The sequence below is a fragment of the Felis catus genome, chromosome A2, assembly GCF_018350175.1.
Source record: "Felis catus isolate Fca126 chromosome A2, F.catus_Fca126_mat1.0, whole genome shotgun sequence".
Classification (NCBI taxonomy): domain Eukaryota; kingdom Metazoa; phylum Chordata; class Mammalia; order Carnivora; family Felidae; genus Felis; species Felis catus.
In genome coordinates, this window is record NC_058369.1 from 140,767,068 (window position 1) to 140,787,465 (window position 20,398).

Sequence of the window (20,398 nt, forward strand, 5' to 3'; positions counted from 1 at the left end):
TTCTAGTTTAAGTCCAGCAAGTGAGAGGCTGCGACCCTATAATTAATTTATATTCTTAAGGCATATATCTAATATTAAATAATGTACTGCTAATTAGCAGACTGATAGAATTAGCTAAAATTTATTAAGGATTATAAGAGGGAAATAGCTCAATAAGAAAATATTTTGTCATTTAATTACTATCACTTAGAAATAACAATATATAGATTATTTTAAATAGATACAGCCTTGTTTGGGGTAGGCCTCAGAGTGTTACTGAAGTTAAATGTTTCAAAGCTCCTTTTGAAAGTTTTTAAGGAATAAGCAACCTTAAGCTGAGTTTCATATTGTGATATTTAAAATTTTTTTAAGCTTTATTTATTTTTGAGAGAGAGAGAGGGAGAGACAGAGTGCTAGCAGGGGAGGAGCAGAGAAAGAGGAGACACAGAATTCAAAGCAGGCTCCAGGCTCTGAGCTGTCAGCACACAGCCCAATGCGGGGCTCAAACTCAGGAACTGTAAAATCATGACCTGAGCCAAAGTCAGATGCTTACCTGACTGAGCCACCCAGGTGTCCCTCATATTGTGATATTTTAAAGTCTAACTAATGTCTTAATCTTGCCATGCCATTTTCTTCAGGATGACTCTATTAAATGCAATTTCCTTTCTTCTAGTAATGTGGGCAATACCTTTTGCTCTGCAGGTTTATTTCACTTGTATAATCCTTTTATTTCACTTGTAATAATTACCTTAAAAATTTTTTTTTCACGTTTATTTATTTTTGAGAGAGAAAGAGACAGAGTGTGAGCAGGGGAGGGGCAGAGAGGGAGGGAGACACAGAATCCAAAGCAGGCTCCAGGCTCTGAGCTGTCAGCACAGAGCCCAACGCGGGGCTCGACCCCACGAACCATGAGATCATGACCAGAGCCGAAGTCAGACACTCAACTGACTGAGCCACCCAGACGCCCCAATAATTACCTTTTAATGAAATATGTAGTTCATCTACTTCATTGTATTTCAGTTGATAGATTGATTTAACTCCACTTCCCCTCCAAGTTTTTAGCCCCATCTAATATAGTACGATTTGGTAATATCTTAGATTTTTTCCAAATACATTCAACATCCACCCATCCATCCAACACCTTCCCACCCTGCAATTTTTCACTCAAACTCTACCTTTTCCATAAAAATTCCTAATATGTTTTGAACCAATGAAATCACTAGTATATATCTGAAGTCCTATTGTACTCATAAACACACACACAAACACATGCGTGCGCGCACACACACACACACACAAATATACCGTGTCTCTATTTCAATAACTCAGGGAAATTAAATTTAAACTGTTCTATAATTATTTTTTGTTAATTTTATTTCTCCCAAAAGATTATAAGAAATAAATTCTCATGTGTTTCTATATATCTGATATGACCTACAGTACTCATTCATTCATTCCACAAATATTGATTGTGTTTACTGTATATTAATGTATTAGGTACAGAGTAAACAATACTTATTTTAAGAACTCTCAAATCTCATAATATGTAAAGATAGGAAAACAAGTAATTAAAATACAGGATAATTCTGCTTCATGATTACAGGTAAATAGGTAACTAACCATAGGTTGCTATGAAGCAATTACTTAATGAAAAGAAAATATTATCTAAGGTGAAACCTGAAGAATAACCACGAATTAGCCAGAGTAAAGGGAACTGATTCTTCACAATCAAAGAATCCTAGATTTGAAGTTCGAGTTTCCCTAGTTAGTACTAAAAGATATAAAAAAAAAAATCTATTGACGAAGCTGTTTTTATGCTTGGACATATTTCTGCCAACACTGACAACCTGGTCTTCATTCAAGTCTAAGCTTCTTTGATTTCAGCCCTTAAGGTATTTTTTTTACCCTGACACAGGAAAATGCATCATCTTTGCTTATTTCTCTTTCTTATTTCCTTTTTCCTTTGAATGCTTTGGCTATAATAAGAGAAGTACAACAATCATGTTCTTAAACTGCTTCAGAAAATAGGAGCGTAATAAATTCCATTAAGCTGCCAACAAATGAGACAGGGAAGACTCTGGAGGAGAGAAACAGAAGAACAGCAGGAAGAGGCATTTCAAGGAAGGGAAGGTGGAGAGACAACAAAAACCTTGAGAGCAGCAGGCTCCCACAAAAGAGAAGAAATGACTGTACTGTGAGAGGAGGGCTTTCTTCCTCCTAAATTAATACTCGGGTCCCCAAGGGCACAAATTAAGAATAACCCTAACCCCCAAAAGCTACTGTGTAGTGATCAACTTTCCTTTTACACAGCAAAGGGGTTTTGTTCCTACACAGAGGACACCCCTGTGCACTGTGGTGCTCAGAGAGAGGCAAAAATCGGTTGTATTTTCCTATCCCATTAGCTGTTGGCCACCAGAGTATGGGGGAGAAAAAGAAAAACATTTAAATGACACAGCTAACAAGGACTGCAGTTTTGTAGCTTGTGATTGTGAGAGGTGGTATGCGAATCAAAGAAAGGAACGGCCTTGACTCTAGGGAAAACCTCTTGTAGAAATTCAAATTGTCTCTTTAACACAGTTTGGGTAAAGAGAACCCAAGATACATTAGAAACTGACTGATGGTTTTTCACTCGAATTTCTTGACTTGCTTTTTTTCACCTCTGTCAGCTTGTGAGTTTTTAACCTCTGATAACCTGTGGAGGTCAATGTTTGAGGTGTTAAAATTACAAATTATTTAACTAATACTTCAAAAATATTTAGATTAAGCCTTTTATGGAGAATGAAGGCTTACTATAGAATCCATAATAACTGATTGGTTTAATGTCTATGTCCATGATAAGAAGATTAAAAATATTAGTTCAATAAACCACATAATATTTAGATACAGTGAAGTTAAACTAAAACCAAACATAAAATTCTATTGTTGACAGTTATTTCCAAATTATAGTAAAGTAAATATTTTTTTATATATCTATGTGTTATAGTGCTAAACATGGAGCTGAAAATCAGCATTATGGCTCTCGTTGTTAGTTTTGACATTTGAAAAAAACTCTGACCTTGTCTAGCTTCAGGGATTCCTTATAAGCTATTTTTTCTTAGTTATCAAAAATACTGTAGGATAATAAGTTACTTCAACTTTTTTGAAATCAGCACTGTGTCCCCTTGAATATTAGAGACAATGCTCGGCATGTGCGAGGGGCGAAGTAGACAGGCATAAAGAGGAATGGATATTGTATAAGAATTTGCAAGGAAAACTATAAAATCTATCTTAATTGCTTTCTATGATGTTTAGTATGGCATCCTATACAAAAAGGTGATTTGAATGAATTCGCATTAGAATAACAAAGACTTTATAATTTACCATAACAGATTAAAAGTATGTCAAAGTCACTGTTAGTTAATATTTTTAAAGACTGGACTAATTAGTCTATGTAATGGACTAGGATTGACTTCAAGTATAGCAGTTCCATTCTGGTTGTGTTTTTCTTGCTCTCTACAACATTTTGGTCAAAACTGAGGTAAAATTCCCTTGTTATCAGCTAAAATGTCCATTTCCTCTAAATCTTAGCCTATGAACGGGTGAGATTAATTGGTTCATCAGCTGATGTAACCATAGATTTAGAACTCAAATTCTAAAACCTATGATCCACAAAAAGCCTTTCCCTTGATTTCTACAAGTTCTTATAGCTATTTTTCCATCGTTCCTTCAGTCTTCTGGTCTTGCCTCTTTGTGTGCTGCCCTAAATCAGTATGGACACTAAGGCCCAATCATTTCTCTCATTCTCACTCCTCTTACCAAAAAAAATTATCTTGCACTTAATGTTTCATTTATTTTATAATATAACTAAAAAGTCACGAGGAACCATATTGTGCCCAGCTGTCTCCTCACTATGCTTTCTCTTTTTCTCTCCTGGCAACAGTCAAAGATTTCCATTTTCCTGGCAATTCTTCCTACACTCGGGATCTTTCAGGGTCGCACTTTCTACTACAACTTAACAGTTTTTACAAAAAAACAAAAACAAAGACCACATTTTTCTTCCTCGTGAAAAATCCTATGAACAAAATTTCTCTATCTCATCTTTTTTTGGCGAGATTTCAAGACCTTCATAGAGTGCTACATACACTTCATAAGAAAACAATGGTCATTGGGGCGCCTGGATGGCGCAGTCGGTTAAGCGTCCGACTTCAGCCAGGTCACGATCTCACGGTCCCTGAGTTCGAGCCCCGCGTCAGGCTCTGGGCTGATGGCTCAGAGCCTGGAGCCTGTTTCCGATTCTGTGTCTCCCTCTCTCTCTGCCCCTCCCTCGTTCATGCTCTATCTCTCTCTGTCCCAAAAAATAAATAAAAAACGTTGAAAAAAAAAATTATAAAAAAAAAAAAAGAAAACAATGGTCATTAAGTGGCTCCAGAGTCAATATGATATGCTGGGACCTTACATTCACACTCTTTATAATTCAAAAAAAAGTTTAGACACAATGTTAGGCAGAGGCCTGGAGGGGGTGAGGAGAGGGGTGGGTGGTGCATAAAGGCATAATAAGAATAGACACTGTATAAGTATTTACAATAAGAATTTTAAATAGTTCATAGGAAACAAAGCATCAGAGAAAGCATAAGTAGGAATTCCTGTGGAAGCTCCAGCCTCAAATAAGGAAGGGTAGATGCCACTCGTCTTCCTTGTCCCTTGTACCTCAGAGGCCCCCAGCTCCTTCAAACACTCTGGGTCCCTGTTGCCCTGGGTCTATGCTGTCCCCAATGGTAAGGTTAACAATCAGACACATAAGGAATATGGTTCCCAGTGATGAAGCTGGATTCAAGATAAAGTAATTTGCTAAAGGAATAAGTTTAGTTTGAAATATGATCCTGGAGAAGTATGAATATTATGCTTCCATACGGGAGACATATCTTTCCTATAATGAAGATACTCAACAATTTGAAGTGACAGTATCTACATTGTATAATTTCTTGACAATACTTGAAATATGAAATTACACAACCATTATTTCTGTCCCTTATTTTTCCTTCCTGCCTTCCTCCATAAGCATGTATTAATACTCTGTGATATACACTATGCTAGAAAATGAAGATACAGAGATAAAAGATAACTTTGCTTAAGAAGCTCAGTATCTAGGAATGATTCAGACATGTAAATAGATATAATAAAAACTGACCACTACGGGGGCACCTGTGTCTCAGTCTGTTAAGCTTCTGACTCTTGATCTCACAATTTGTGGGATCAAGCCCCAAGTCAGGCTCTGCATTGGCAGCATGGAGCCTCCTTGGGATTTTCGCTCTCCCTCTCTCTCTGCCCCTCCCCTGCTTGCACGCTCTCTCAAAATAAATAAGTTTACTTTAAAAAATATTTAAAAATTGACCACTATTTACTAAGAAGTGAAACAGGGTCTCATGAAAGCATATAGTACAGGCTAAAGTAGGAGGATCAGTAGGTCCTTTCTGGAAGAAGGGGTATCTGAGCTTGTTTTGAAGGATGTATAACTAGCTACTAATGAAGGAGGTAAAGGATGCTCCACATAGAGACAACACTGAATGCAAAAGCATGCAGAGCACATGACCTTTCTGAGGACGTGCAAGTAACCGAACATAGCTGGAGGGATGTGGCTGTAGTTTGCAAGGATAGGTGACAGTGAGATACCAGCAGGTGAGGTGTACTGACTATCAATTGTGAAAATCCCTGAGGGGCAGTAAGGAGGGGCAGGAGCAGAGATGTGTTTAGTGAGGTCACTATGGCCGTGGTATGGATGACAGAGGAGGGAACTATGAAGTGAGACTGGAGGCGGAGAGCCTAATTTGGAGACATGAAGTAGTCCAAATGAGAAGGAAATCCACAATCAGATAAGTCACTGTCAATCTCACACACACACACAAGACAAGGCCTGGCTCATGACAGCCTCCCAGGGGACATAGGAAAGCAAAGAGAGGAGCTGCTCCATAGCGTCTCTTCAGAAGCCTCCCATCCTTTCAATTTCCAGCAGGATCACAAGACATTCCACCAAGATTCAGATTCGCTGTGGTTCAAGTCTTTGCCTACCTGGCGTGTTTGGATTCATGCAAGGGCATCAGGGTGCCATGGCAGAGCCATTTCCCTGTAGACAGTAGTAGTGGGTTTGAAAAGGAAGTAAAGAATTGAGACGATTATTAAAGTAGCAGAACAAACTGGTTGGTGGCTGGATGGGATGCCAAGGATAATGCCCAGGTGTCTTTAGCAACTGAGCAGATGATGAAACATTCATAAAGAATAATGATGTGAGTGCTACAGAACAGCATCTGTTTGGAGATGCGGGACCAGGGAACGGTGAGATGGTATAATTTCAGTGTTGACATGTCAATTTAAGGTGTACTGTTGGGACACCCAAAAGCAATTACAATAGGCAAGTTGTAATACATTTGGATACATGATTCTAAAGCTCCTAAGAGAGGTCTGGTCTGGACCTGCAGGGAGTTCCAGGATGTAGGTAGTAGTTAAAGCCACAAGAAAAATTGAGATCAAAGGAGAGTGTATTAGTAAAATGAGAGGAGGGCATTTAGAGTATCAAAAAATATGGTATTTAAAAACGAATGTTCTCAAGTAACAAGAATCATACAACTAGAATCACTATAGGCAAAGATCTAGAAGAATGCTATCCCCTTTCTTCTTGTGGCTGGATTGGCTTTTAATTGTTTGGAAAGATCAGATTTACAAAAGGAGACTGGTCACTATGGAAACAGGCTATGCAATCAATATCAAACAGAACAGGCAGTTGCAACACAAAAAGATAATTAGTTTTTCCCTTAATTGTATGTTTTCATGGTTTTCAACAATCATATACATTTTTGGTCAGAAACTTCCAGTCAGTTAATGACCTGGTGAGCAAAAGCAAAAACACTCATCTATAGCTCTTTTCCCCAGGTTGCTTACTATGAGGCATCCCAAACCCAGACATTCTGTGATTTCAGTCACTCTACATTTCATCAGGGTGTGTAATTGACCTAACTTCTGTAGCCAGCCTAAATCTAAATGAACAGAGTCACGAGGAAGGTAGCTTTATTTTTTCCTTCATGGCCTAAACTTTTTAGTTAAGAACATATTAATTTCATGTTAATTGTCAACAGTTAAAAATCTAAAGCTGTATCAGAAAAAAGAAAAAAAAACAGAAAATTTAAACATGAAAATTCGTACAACGTCAGTCTCTTTAGTTCATTATTCTACATTTTTAAACTCAGGATTCATTCTTATTTAAATAATTGTTACTTTACTAACCTTATCCAAAAAAGCTTGTATCAGTGCTTCCTGGTTTGCCGTATATGCAATGTATCTATGCCTCCCAATGGAAGCAATTATCTGGGTCTCTTTTTCCAGAAGTTCACACAAAGCAGCTTTCCTTTCAGCCCCACTGAAAGATTGGTTAATGCGTGCAAGTTCTTCTTGCCGCCAGACTAAGGGAATAACATGAAAGACTCTTGAGTTTTTAAAATCCCACATCTTTCAGAAAATTTTTTACCATCACATCCTGACAAACAGTATTTTATTTTTGTATCAATTTAAATAAAATTATACATGAACATTATCATTCACATTGTACACCTGACATATGAAAAATTAGGATGAAATGGAAGCTGAGAAACTTAAAGCAATAAAATTAAAGTCAAATAAAGAGAAGCCAAAGGAAATCAGCCCAGATAATGTCAAATTACACCTCCAAGTAAGCACATACTCTCCCTCGTACTGAAAAATATATGGTTTGGGTTTGTAGCAGCCATGAACATGTACTGATACTCAGATCTTTCAGGAGAATACCTGGTTTTGCTACCTAAGCAAAATAAGTCAGTCAGAGAAAGACAAATACCATATGACCTCACTCATATGTGGAATTTAAGAAACAAAACAAACAAGCAAAGAAGAAAAAAAAAGAGAGAGACACAGAGAGAGAGAGAGAGAGACAGAGAGAGGCAAGCCAAGATACAGACTCTTAACTATAAAGAACAAACTGATGGTTACCAGAGGGGTGGGGGGCGGGGGGATAGATTAAACAGGTGATAGGGATTAAGGAGTACACTTGCTGGGGCTCCTGGCTGGCTCATTGGGTAGAGTCTGTGACTCCTGAGCTTGGGGGTCATGAGTTTGAATCCCACGTTGGTTGTAGAGCTTACTTAAAAAAAGGAGTACACTTATGATGAGAAAAATAAAACAAAACGATTTTAAAAAAGAGTAACTTCCCTTAGGAAGACATTTTGTATATCTCCCCCCAGCAAAAGAAGATCCAAAGACAGTAACATGTTATTTCCTCTATCTATCTATCTATCTATCTATCTTCCTTAATATTCTGATATATGTATAAATACCTATGACTAAATTGCTTTTCACCTTTCCAGCAAAATTCCTCCATCAGATGACTCAAATTTCTTAGCTTTAAAAATAACGATTATTTTTTATGTTGACCACAAAAAAGCGAAGAGCGATTTTCTGATGCATCTATCTGTATAAATCAACATGCACATGCATGCACATTTACAATTTCCACCTGGAAGGGAAAAAGCATAATGTGCAAATGATTCAGCTTTTCCTCCTGACAAGTCTCATCTACTCTTCTTGAAAGGAAGGAAGGAAGGAAGGAAGGAAGGAAGGAAGGAAGGAAGGAAATGGAAAAAGAGAGAATACGTGTTGTGAGGAATACAGGCAGGTTACAGTCTCAGCTGCAGCACTTGACATGTGCCGCCATACTGAAGCAGAAGCCGTGTTCTCCCCACAAAGCTCCCAGTCAATGACCGAGAACCAGGGGGAATCAGGGCCTGGCCGTGTCTGCCCAACAGTGATCTCTTCTGTGGCTACTTGGATCAGCGCTGACCACTGGGCTGGCTCAGACTTCCTCAGAGCTGTTATCTGTTTGAGGCTCTCCATTCCTCGTCCTCTTTCCTTCCCTCTCTCAACTTCCACAAGTGTCAAACTGCATCTTGATGAAGACTTTTCTTGCTCTCTTTCCCTTTTATCTTTTACTGTGACATCTTGTTGTCTGCTTGCACTAGGACCCACATTGACAGTTTTATGCAGAATTGTTGACTTCAATTATTTTCTTCAATACTAGCACTTAGGTACCATTTTAGGTTACTTAGGTAGCACTTAGGTGCCATATCCTTACAAAACCTTAAATTATAGCAGCAAATGTTGTAAAGTAATTGTATTTACTTTTCACTCAAACCTATGAATTCAGTTAAGATAATATTTATGGTTGGTTAGTATCAATAAAGAATGGGTTGCATGAAATATATCCTAAGAGCAAATTATAAAATGCCAAAGAATAGTATTTTAATAAACTCATTTTACCTAAGAGTAACAGCATATTGTCAAAATTAACTTACATGAGAAAAATGGATTACTAGGTCCTACCCTAAACTTAACTAAGTCAAAATTTCCGGGCTCACATACATGCATTTTTAACAAGGGTCTCATTCAATTCTTACACACACTAAATTTGGGGGGAAAAATCGTCTTATAGCCCACATTTCAGAAACCTATTTACATTAAAAGAAGCATAGTGTTGGCAAGAACCTTAGAAATCAAATGGTTCAATACCCCCCCCACATGTAAGACAGTGTCCTCCTGGCAGCAGTTTGTACAGGTTTAATTCACTCACCCTGGCCTGGGACCAGCTGGTGAAGAAACAGTCAGTCTATTCCTTGTTCCAAATGGCATCCCTTTGGATATCTGAAGGTAGCTGTCACATTCCATTTAGGTTTTCTCTTTTCCAGACATAAACACTTCCCTTTCCTAAATTGCACATTATTTGATATAATTTCATGTCTCATCAAGGTCAAGCTGCTCTGTTATCACAGCACCTCTTTGAAATATAGCATACCAAATTTCTGACAAGATGGAGTTTTATGCACAAGCGGCTAACTCTCCTCTCCTACATTCCCAGTTACATGAACCAAGAAATATGAAATGGGAGAGGAGAGGAGGAGACCCAAGTCAGTACTTTAAGTCAGAGAGGTACAACCTATATACTGGAAATCAGGGGGTTTAAGCTATAGCACAGATACTGCTAAAAGACACTCAAACAGGCACAAACGTCCCCCAAACTGCTGCTGTCTCATCTCAGAAAGCGGACATAGAAGAAGGTAGTAAACCTTAATTCAATGCCTTAGAGCTTGAGAAAAGAGCAAGTGATTAATCTATTTGATAGTTTACTATGTTTTAAGGAAGTCTTTGAAAATCCTTACGAAGGAATGAAAGAACGCCTACACTTCAAGTCAATGCAGAAAACAACAATAATCACAACTGTTTATTAAAAAAAAAGGCAAAAAATTCAAAAGAGAAAGTATAAAGCAAGGTGAGAGAAGCAAAATCAAGCATCATAGTTATATTTAAAAATATAAAATGGGGGGCGCCTGGGTGGCGCAGTCGGTTAAGCGTCCGACTTCAGCCAGGTCACGATCTCGCGGTCCGGGAGTTCGAGCCCCGCGTCAGGCTCTGGGCTGATGGCTCAGAGCCTGGAGCCTGTTTCCGATTCTGTGTCTCCCTCTCTCTCTGCCCCTCCCCCGTTCATGCTCTGTCTCTCTCTGTCCCAAAAATAAATAAACGTTGAAAAAAAAATTTAAAAAAAATATATAAAATGGTTACTTTTTTACTGAAAATAAGTTAGAACAATTTTTTTAATCCAATGACATGTTTTCAAGAGACACACTTAAAACAAAGTGACACCAAAAGGTTAAACATAAAATGTTGATAAATGTGAACAAAAAAGAAAACAGAAGCAGCAATATTAACAGTATATTGAAAATAGAGGGGAAAACATTCAAAATTCGGTTATTGGGATAGGAGACAATTTTATGATGAAAGGTATGACCCTCGTGAATGCTATATGCAAAATCACATCCCATCTAACTTGTAAAGCAAAACTTCTATCAGTTATAAATACTCCTGGAGTGAGCATACTTTATTTATATAAACATAATTAAAATACAAATGAGTCGATCTATTTCAAGTAAAGAAGTATTAAAAGCATTAAAAAGTTTAAACAATATGATTAACAAATTTAAATGATTCAAGCTCTGACCAACAAAGGCTGAAAATATACCTATTTTCAAAGCTCTATGAAGCATTAAATTTATACAAATTCTAGCAGCAGGAATAAAAGAAAACAAATTCCCCAAATCAGAAATGCCAAAACTGCATTTTGATACTGTACAATTAAACCAGAATTAAAAACAAAAGTTTAAAAAGAATAGTCCCAGCTGCTTGGAAATGTAATAAATACCAACAAAAATAAAATTTAAACAAAGAAGGTAAAAGTAAGACTGTCAACTATTAAGAAAAAAAAAAGCCCCACTACATATCAAAATGGATAGGATGCTAAAAAATTGAAGTAACCCAATTTTGGGGAACTTCGCAGAAATAAGCCTGAGATTCAAATCAGGCACCTCTGGAAAGTGAGTCAGGGCAGGGGAAGATTTACAAAAAGCTGTGATGTTTGTGACAGTTCCTCATACACCTCCTCTGGAAAATCATGTCTGCTGGGTACTTCTCTCATTCCCCATTATTATTTAAGTAACTAGGAGTGGCTTTGATACCTGGATAAACACACAAGGACTGGGAACTCATTCAACCATGGTTGATCTGTGTTCTTCATAGAACGTGGAAGCAAACAAAAATTGAAGCAACAACCTATTGTTCTTTATTCTGAACAAACATTCCAAAAAGTCACTGTAGTCTTTGACATTTATCGTAAGCTTCAGTTCATTCTCAGTTTTCAGATATTCAGAACTGTTCCTGATAATGTTTTCGTGTCACATTTTGAGTCATCCTTGTTATTGTACATGTAGTAACCTCAGTCTGGAATTTACAGAGGATCTCCTGCACGTGCACTTTCACGAGCAGGACATTCATGGACACCTTCCCGCAGGTGGCAAGCCTGTCCTCCACCCATGCAGGTTTACACAGCTTTGGTTTTGTTCAAGTCATCGTCACCCCAGAACACACGAGAATATGCTGGCTTAACTACAACAACCTCTCTTACAACGTCTCATTCTCTTCTCTCTCAATAGACACAGGAACCGTGGTTTTAAGGGGTAGACTTTGCCTTAGCTTCCTTTCTATTCTTAAGGCTGCTCTGAGAACAAAATCCTGTTGTTGTTTTTCTTACTGTACTATTTACTTCATCTCCTGTTTGCTTTTTGATTCCTAGGCCCCTCTTTTCTAACTAAACAATACAATAAAAATAACACTAACACCATGTTAGTGGTGGTTACCATGGAGTGCTGGTTACTATATGTCAGGCTCTGTCTCAAGCTCCTCATGCATATGAGCTCATTTAATCTCCTGACAAACCAGTGAAGGAGGTGCTACTATTATCCCTTCTTTTACAGAAAAGGAAACTAAGGAAAACAGAGACTTGTCCAAGTGGCACCAAGACTCAAACTCTGGCAGTCTGGTTCCATGTTACAGACTCTTAAGCACTGTTCTCCCACTTTTCAAAAACATGTAATCTTTTCATTGGACAGTCTCTCTCTATGAATTGATCAGTTGGTCTACTACTGAGAGCCACACTTACTAACCAGCTATCTAATTCTTTCCCTTTTCATGGAGATAATTTATTATTACACTGTCAGAATGACAAAGTTTCAGAGTCTCATGAACTGCATTCTCTGGCCATAGAATCAAACCTATTTTTTCTCTGAACTTTAAAAAACTCGTTTGCCTGATCTGGTTACTATACCTGCCAAAACCTTATCATTTCTTTGTCAATTCAAAACACTCAAAAATAAGTATTGAGCAATTATGTGAAAGGAACTCTATAAATTTCCATGGTGCATACAAAAGTGAGAAAGACACAATGCTTTCTTGAAGGCCCTAAATATCTCCTTGCCTCTCCCTATTTGGAGACACTATAAAATTCTTCCATGAGGACAGAATTTTCACTTCTCTTTCTACTTATTTTTACCCAAAAGCCTGACATTTTTCACCATTAGGCATAAAGACTTCCTTTAGATAGATCTCTTCTTGACACAAGATTCCTCTTATCTTCTACAGGTATGATTTAATTAAGTAAGTGTAGTCTTCCGTTGTTATATTACAGGCATGATTATTTTCTCATCATATTGCAGGGATATTTCAAAATACATCACATTTATATATAATTTATAAAATTACAAAGTATATTTTCCTCCTTCTATTAAAATTTCAGATTTACTTTAACACCAGTGTCTACATTGGAAGGTAAATATCTAAAGTGTTGTTTCTGGCCCTCGTCTGTTATAACCACTGTCTGTTATAACATCTAGTTTTACAGTTTTTATCATACTATTTCTTCTTCCTCTCGACTTCCAATTTGAAATCATCCTGATGAGGCCAAGGACAGGCCAGTGGTACTCTTTATAAGAATCCACTTTGCCCTTTACCAGGAATACATTATTCAGGCACTGGACAACTTGGTCTGTTCAAAAAGAAGATTTTTAAATTTAAAAGCAAAATTGTCTTCAGCAAAAGAGTTGTAAATTTAAGGGCTAAATTATGTTTTGAAAATCCAGGAAATCCATGATTGATGACTTTATCCTTTAAGAGCAGTTTTACCAACCAAAAGAACTTTAAAAATCTTGACAAAATCCATATAACCAAAGGCAGTGTATGAATTAAAAGAAAAATTGCTTGCTTGTGGAAATAATAACTGAGAATATTTATCTTATGGGATTATATGGATGTTCCCAGAAAGCAAATAAAAATTGAATGATATAAGTAAGCCTATTTTACTTCCAGTTTTACATCAGAAACCTTTGGGACTGGTAATAAATTTAGGCCACTAGGATATTATTTAAGCTATGCTGCCAACCTCAAAGAGCAATATACTACTCTCCTAGATTAATACCGGGTGAGTCTGGAGATAGATGCACTCAAATTCACTTATATGAATATATATATTCAGACTTTACATTTTGCTTAAATTATAGTATGACTTTTTAAAAGGAAACAATCCAGTGAAGCTAATTAGAAATGAAAATAATGGTCTTTAGGGGCTCCTGGGTGGCTCAGTCAGTTGAGCGTCCTCCTGGGTGGCTCAGTCGGTTGAGCGTCCAACTTCGGCTGGGGTCATGATCTAGCGGTTCGTGAGTTCAAGCCCCACGTGGGGCTCTGTGCTGACAGCTCAGAGCCTGGAGCTGTTTCAGATTCTGTGTCTCCCCCTCTCTCTGACCCTCCCCCTTTCATGCTCTGTCTCTCTCTGTCTCAAAACTAAATAAACATTAGAAAAAAAATTTAATAAAAAAAGAAATGAAAATAATGGTCTTTAATTCCAATAAAATTCTCCATTAGATGGCCCTGTAAACCTATAGTAAGGAATGGAACATGGCATCAGAAAAATACCATGTCCCAACTACTCATAAGGAATAGACACACATAGGAATCAGGAGTGGATGGACAAAACCTATTTTTTATCTGAATTGACAGTTTCCAGAACTATACAGAGAAGACATTGAAGAAAACGAGAGATTCTGCCCCATATCATAAAAGGTATGTTCCATAGGGATGATGATAATTAAAACAAACAAACAAATAAATTGGAATGCTGAATTCATTTTCCAGTGTTGCCGTAACAAAGCACCATAGACTGGGTGGCTTAAACAACAGAAGTTTATTTCCTCACAGTTCTGGAATTGATAAGTTCAAGATCAAGGTGATGGCAGGGTTAGTTTCTTCTGAAGACCTCTCTCCAGGGCTTCTAAATGGCCATGATCCTTCAGTGTCTTTATATGATCTTCTCTATGTGTTTGTTTGTGTCCTAATCTCCTCTCCTTATAAGAATATTATTCATACTGGTTAGGGCTCATCCATAAAACCTTATTTTTTCTGAATTGCTTTTTTGAAGGTCCTATATCCAAATTCAGTCACATTCTGAAGGGCTAGGGCTTAGGACTTCAACATGTGAATTTGGGGGGAAACACAATTCAACCCATAGCAGATATCAATAGCCACCAATATTTTTTTAATGTTTATTTATTTATTTTGAGAGAGAGAGAAAGGCAGAGAGAAAGGAAAGAGAGAATCTCAAGCAGGCTCCATGCAGTCAGCACAGAGCCCAACGTGGGGTTCAATCTCAGGACCCTGAGATCATGACCTGAGCCAAAATCATCGGCTGCTTAACCAACTGAGCCACCCAGGAGTCTCTAATATTTTTAAAGAAAAAGATATTAAAGGAATTGGTTCATTTGAAACAATATGTTTATTTTATCTCCTTAACTTATCTTCTCAGACAAATCATCTAATTTCCAGGGTCTGAAGTTCAATTATAAAATGAAAAGGGGCGCCTGGGTGGCTCAGTCAGTTAAGCATCCTAATTCAGCTCAGGTCATGATCTCATGGTTTGTGGGTTTGAGCCCCGCATCGGGCTCTGTGCTGACAGCTTGGAGCCTGGAGCCTGCTTCGGATTCTGTGTCTCCTTCTCTCTCTGCCCCTCCCCCACTTGTGCTCTGTTTCTCTCTGTCTCTCAAAAATAAATAAATGTAAAAAAAAATTTTTTTAATTAAAAAAATGAAAGGATACGACTTAGCACCTAAAGTCTGTACACATTCTAAAATTCCTGAGCTCTAAACTTGCAATTTCCAAACAAGAAATAGAAGAACATACAAGATTTTGTCCACCAGTAGCATTTTATATGCATTTGTTTTTTAAAATTCTCATTCACAGACTGCAAGCCTATATGGAGAGAACCAAGGAAGATTCAGACTGAATACCCAGAGCCAGATGATGTCAGTGGACTCCAGAAGCTAGAAGTCAAGGTACCTTGAGATCAGAAGTAATAATCCGAGAAGAGTCAGAAAAGGCCATTAGCACAAGTCAAAACAAAGCAAAGGGTTAGCAGATTCGATTCAACAATGAGCAAGGGTCCTATCAGGCACCCTCAGTACAAATGTACACAGTTAAGACAGTGGTGTTTACAGGGAATTGTGGGCAAGGAAAAGAGGCTCTGAGCCCAATCTGTGCTGTCAAGAGAAGTGTCCTAAAGATGATAACCCCTATGCTGAGTCTGAAATAAGAGTGACAATTCAGATCAATAAAAGGAATCATCCTCAACATATTGCTGTAAGAAAAAACAAACAAACATAAAGATAAAATAGTGTTGCCTGGAAATGGTCTTGACTTTGATACATTATATTAACTTATGTAGTTAAATTAATTTTCTTTAATGATCTATTTTGCTTTTATTACTGAGGGACAGATTACCCAGAGGAAAAGCTGAACTTCCTTTTAGGAGTTTAAATTTAAACTATGTAATTGTTACTATGAGCCACAAGAGGGCAGCAGTTTCAAAGACTACAACAAAATTTAAAAATTATTATTCTGAGAGTTTTAAATTAGAACTTTAGGGCTGGAAGAAAACTAAAGAGATGCCTCTTTTATATAAGAAATTTCATTTTATTCCATATAAATCATGTGTAGACATATAAAGTATATCTGCTCTATTTTAAGATAGAAAATCTGTATAAAATTATTTACAAATATAAAATTATTATAGTTGTAATAACTATTAATAACTAATAATAATTATAGTTATAATAGAACTATATATGCATAATTATTTGCACTTTTAAAGTACTTTCATAAATGTAACATTTATTTATTCACATATCGTAAAGCCCTGTGAAATAGACGTGCCAGATATCAGTAAGTCCTTTTGTAGATGAAGAAGCTGAGGCTAAAGAAAATAAGTGACTTGCCCAATACCACCAATAAGTAGAAAAGGTAGAACCTCACTCAGCATATTTTGTTGTTTTACACAACTGCCTGTCAACCAACGAAATAATAATACCCTTGGGCTTGTTCAGATAGGAATTTGGAATATTATTTGAATAGAGTTCTGCTATAACAGAACTCTAGTTTTATACTTGTCAATAAGATCTTTCCTAGATCTTGCCAGCAGTGCTCTCTGTTTAATTCTTAACATTTAAAAGTAAACTTCGTTTTCATCTGAGAGAGGATGAAAATAGAAGTGAGGTTTAAAGTAAAACAGAAAGTATTTGCAGAGGTCAATGATTAGGAGAAAGACGAGGCAGATGTAAAAGCTGAGGGAACAGGCTGTTACCTCAAACACTGCCACGTTCCTAAAGCCACTCAATTTTGCATGTTACCAAAGAGATAAATTCATTAGCATTGCTTATCAGACCTAGTGTTTCACTGTATTATCTTTTGGTGAATAGCATATTACCATATAGCTATTTAATAGACCCAATATCTGACACCTAAAACTGCTGTTAGAGAGGAAGGGTGACTTGAGTAACAGAACATATAATAACATCCACAAACAGTATATAAAAAGTTATATTAAGAAAATTTGCTTAAAGTTAATGTCATAAATAATCATAGAGAAGTCAAAGACTGTTATTTCTTTGGAGGAAAAGACCCTGCTCAAATAAAAAAACTATTGAGGCTACTCTTAATTTTATTTTTAAGCTTTTATTTATTTATTTTGAGAGAGAGAGAGAGAGAGCACAGCAAGAGAGGGATGGAGACAGAGAGGGAGAGGGAGAATGTCAAATCCCAAGCAGGCTCTGTGCTGCCAGCGCGAAGCCCCTTGCAGGGCTCGATCCCATGAACCATGAGATCATGACCAGAGCCAAAACCAAGAGTCAGACGTTTAACTGACTAAGTCATCCAGGTGCCCCGAGGCTGTTTTTAATTTTGAAAATTCCTCTACATTGTCACAAGAACCCAACTTCTCTACTTTCTGGCATCTAAAGTAATTAGTAACTCTCTGTTCCACTTCCTGGCACTTTAGCTGGTACTACCGGAAAAGTGCAAGCCAGAGATAACTGCATTACATCCTTGGGGTTCCCTTTCATTCACTCACTCATTACACCCGCCAATATTTGTTGGGCATATGAGCTAAGCACAGAAAAAGTGAGAGCGTCAAAAAAAAATAAATAAGTTATTCTCTCATGGAGTTTGCAATCCACTGGTGAAAATTAATGCTAAACAAAAAGGTATATTATTACAAATTGTGGTGGTGATATAAATGAAAAGTTTGGGGTGCAATGATAACCATTAGATGACAACAGGATATCCAGGTTGGACTGTCAGTCACAGAAGCCTCTGAGTAGGCAACATTTAAGTTGAGATTGGAAGGGAGCAATGAGAAACAACTTCAAAAACAGCATATCTATTGCCCTGAGTAGGGGTGCTTGGCCTGTCAAGTAACTGAAGCTTTTAATTGTGTCAATGACTAACACACATTCTGTGGAAGAAATAAGGCATAAACGTCAATTGTGTAAAGAATATACATCTATATTGATCATTAATGGGTGTGAATTAAAAGGTATTGCCAAGCCCTCCTCTAAAGAACAGAAATCAGAGACAGGATGCTGAATTGAGGGACTCAAGACAGTTTAGTTCTGCATTCACAAATTCCCAAGACGATCAGAGAATCAGATTAGACAATGCTTTCTCTTTTTATCTCACAGGGATGATCGAATGAGATAATATACTAAACCACAAAATTTACAGAGCAGTATGCACATTTTATTTATCCACTGTTGATATAAAAGCATCCCCAATTTATTCCCACCTTAATTCCTGTCCCAGGTGTAAAACATTATTCATCTCTTTAAATTCTCTAGGCCAAGATTCCCAAGACCTCATCCTAAAATAAGAAGGCCTTCCTTTTGTCTTTAATACACCTGCTTTTCCTAATAGTGAAAAATTATAAAATTAATATCTTATGCAAAGCCTATTTCAAACTTACGTTCCAGTGCATTATAAAGAAGCTCAAAATCTTCTTTTGTCTGAGGATTATGCCTCCGGTGATAGTCCAATTTCATCCATTCTTCTTTTTCTCTTATCTTCCTTTGTTCTTCCTCTGCTTCCCACTTCAACCTTAACATTTTCTGTCTTCTTAAATTCTCTACCATGACTTTAGCATGCCATCGTCTATAGTAAGTCTGTAACACTATTACCTATAGTTAAATTAAAAGGAAATAAAAAGTGTCTACCATCAACTATATCAGATAATAACAAAAGGCAATAGTGATTATTTCTATTCCAATGCAAAAACTACTAAACAAACTGAGAGTCTAGGTTTCCCTCTATGCCAGACATTCTCACACACATCGGGACACATAAGCTGTGGATAACGCACATCAGCAATTTGACTCCAAAATCTAGCAAATACACCTTCCTGGGAGGTAGTTAGTACAATGCTTAAAAGCATAGGCTCTGGGGTAAAACTTAGTCTAAATATTTCCTTTGCGACTCACTAGTTGTTTGATTTTGGTTTATTCTCCATATAACATCCTTATCTTAACCCTGGTGCATCACAAGTCCTCAATAAATACTATTATTGTCACTAATATTAATTATCTCTAGTTTATCTTAACTACCATCAGCTTAGGCTCATATTTAAAACAAATATGAGCAGGTAGGTTATATGTAGTAACTACCAAAGGCAGGTTAGATAAAAGTCTCCATTTAAGAAAACAAGTATTTATTAAATTGTGAGAAATATAAATGTGTCTGAAGTTATAGTATAGTACTAAATTCCCAAAAAACTTGCCATATAACTGAGAGATTTTTTTTATTTACTAAACTCATAAATAAAAATAAAATGTGGAGAGGCTAGATCAAGATTGAGGACAAAGAATATGCTGATATATCCCTTTACTGTGACCTAATCTCTGGTAATCACGGAAAATCATATAAGCAGAAATTGGTAAGGACACTGGATCATACTAACAGAGACTTCCAAAGGAACAGAAACTTTGAAGAATCCCCTCAAGAAGGGAGACAGGTAGAATAAATTGAAGAGGAATCTATGCCTAATCATGTACAGGGAAGATGGAGAAGCAGGCTAGAAAATACAGAAGGGTCTGTAAGACTGTTTCAAGCCCTAAACCAGTGGATCGGGTGAGCAGAAGAGGTGTGTTAGGGCAAATGGCAAAGTGACTGCTTGAAAAATGCCAAAAGGACAGGCTTCTCTAAAACAATCTAGGGAAACCACACCCGTGGGTGACACCCACGATGAATAGAAGCCCCTTCTTCAGAAAACTAGCTGTCTTCCAGAATCAAGCCTTGGCCATCCCCTAAAACCACTGCGGTAAACAAATACACATAGCACACTGGACATAAGGGATCTCAAATACCCTGTCTACACACCCAGGAATAACCAAACATTTGGGAAGAACCCACAAAATATAAGACTCCTCATTCAACAAGGAAAAGTTTACTTTTGTGTGAACAGAAATACCAGAACAGTGGTTCCCAAAGAGTGGTGGTCAGACCAGCAAGCTCCAGACAGAATGAAGAAAGTTGACCAGAGAAATTACTCCAAATATACTAGAAGAACATGTCTCCAAACTAAAGGAATAAGCTCTCAGATAGAAAGGGCTCATGGCCAAATCTCAAGCATATCACAATAAGATTACTAGAGATAAAGTAAAAACCCCAAAAC

At 37.2% G+C, this 20,398-nt stretch overlaps 1 protein-coding gene across 3 annotated transcripts in view; it reads right to left on the reverse strand.

Annotated features, from left to right (window-relative positions):
* Nucleotides 1-20,398, reverse strand: part of IQUB (IQ motif and ubiquitin domain containing) — a 126,229-nt gene that overhangs the window by 79,006 nt on the left and 26,825 nt on the right. For all 3 annotated transcript variants that reach the window (XM_019825746.3, XM_045052689.1, XM_003982987.5), the window contains exons 7-8: nucleotides 18,698-18,908; nucleotides 7,234-7,409 (exon numbers count right to left, since the gene is read on the reverse strand). In XM_019825746.3, coding sequence (XP_019681305.2) covers nucleotides 7,234-7,409; nucleotides 18,698-18,908 — 387 coding nt within the window. The remainder of the gene's footprint in view (nucleotides 1-7,233; nucleotides 7,410-18,697; nucleotides 18,909-20,398) is intronic.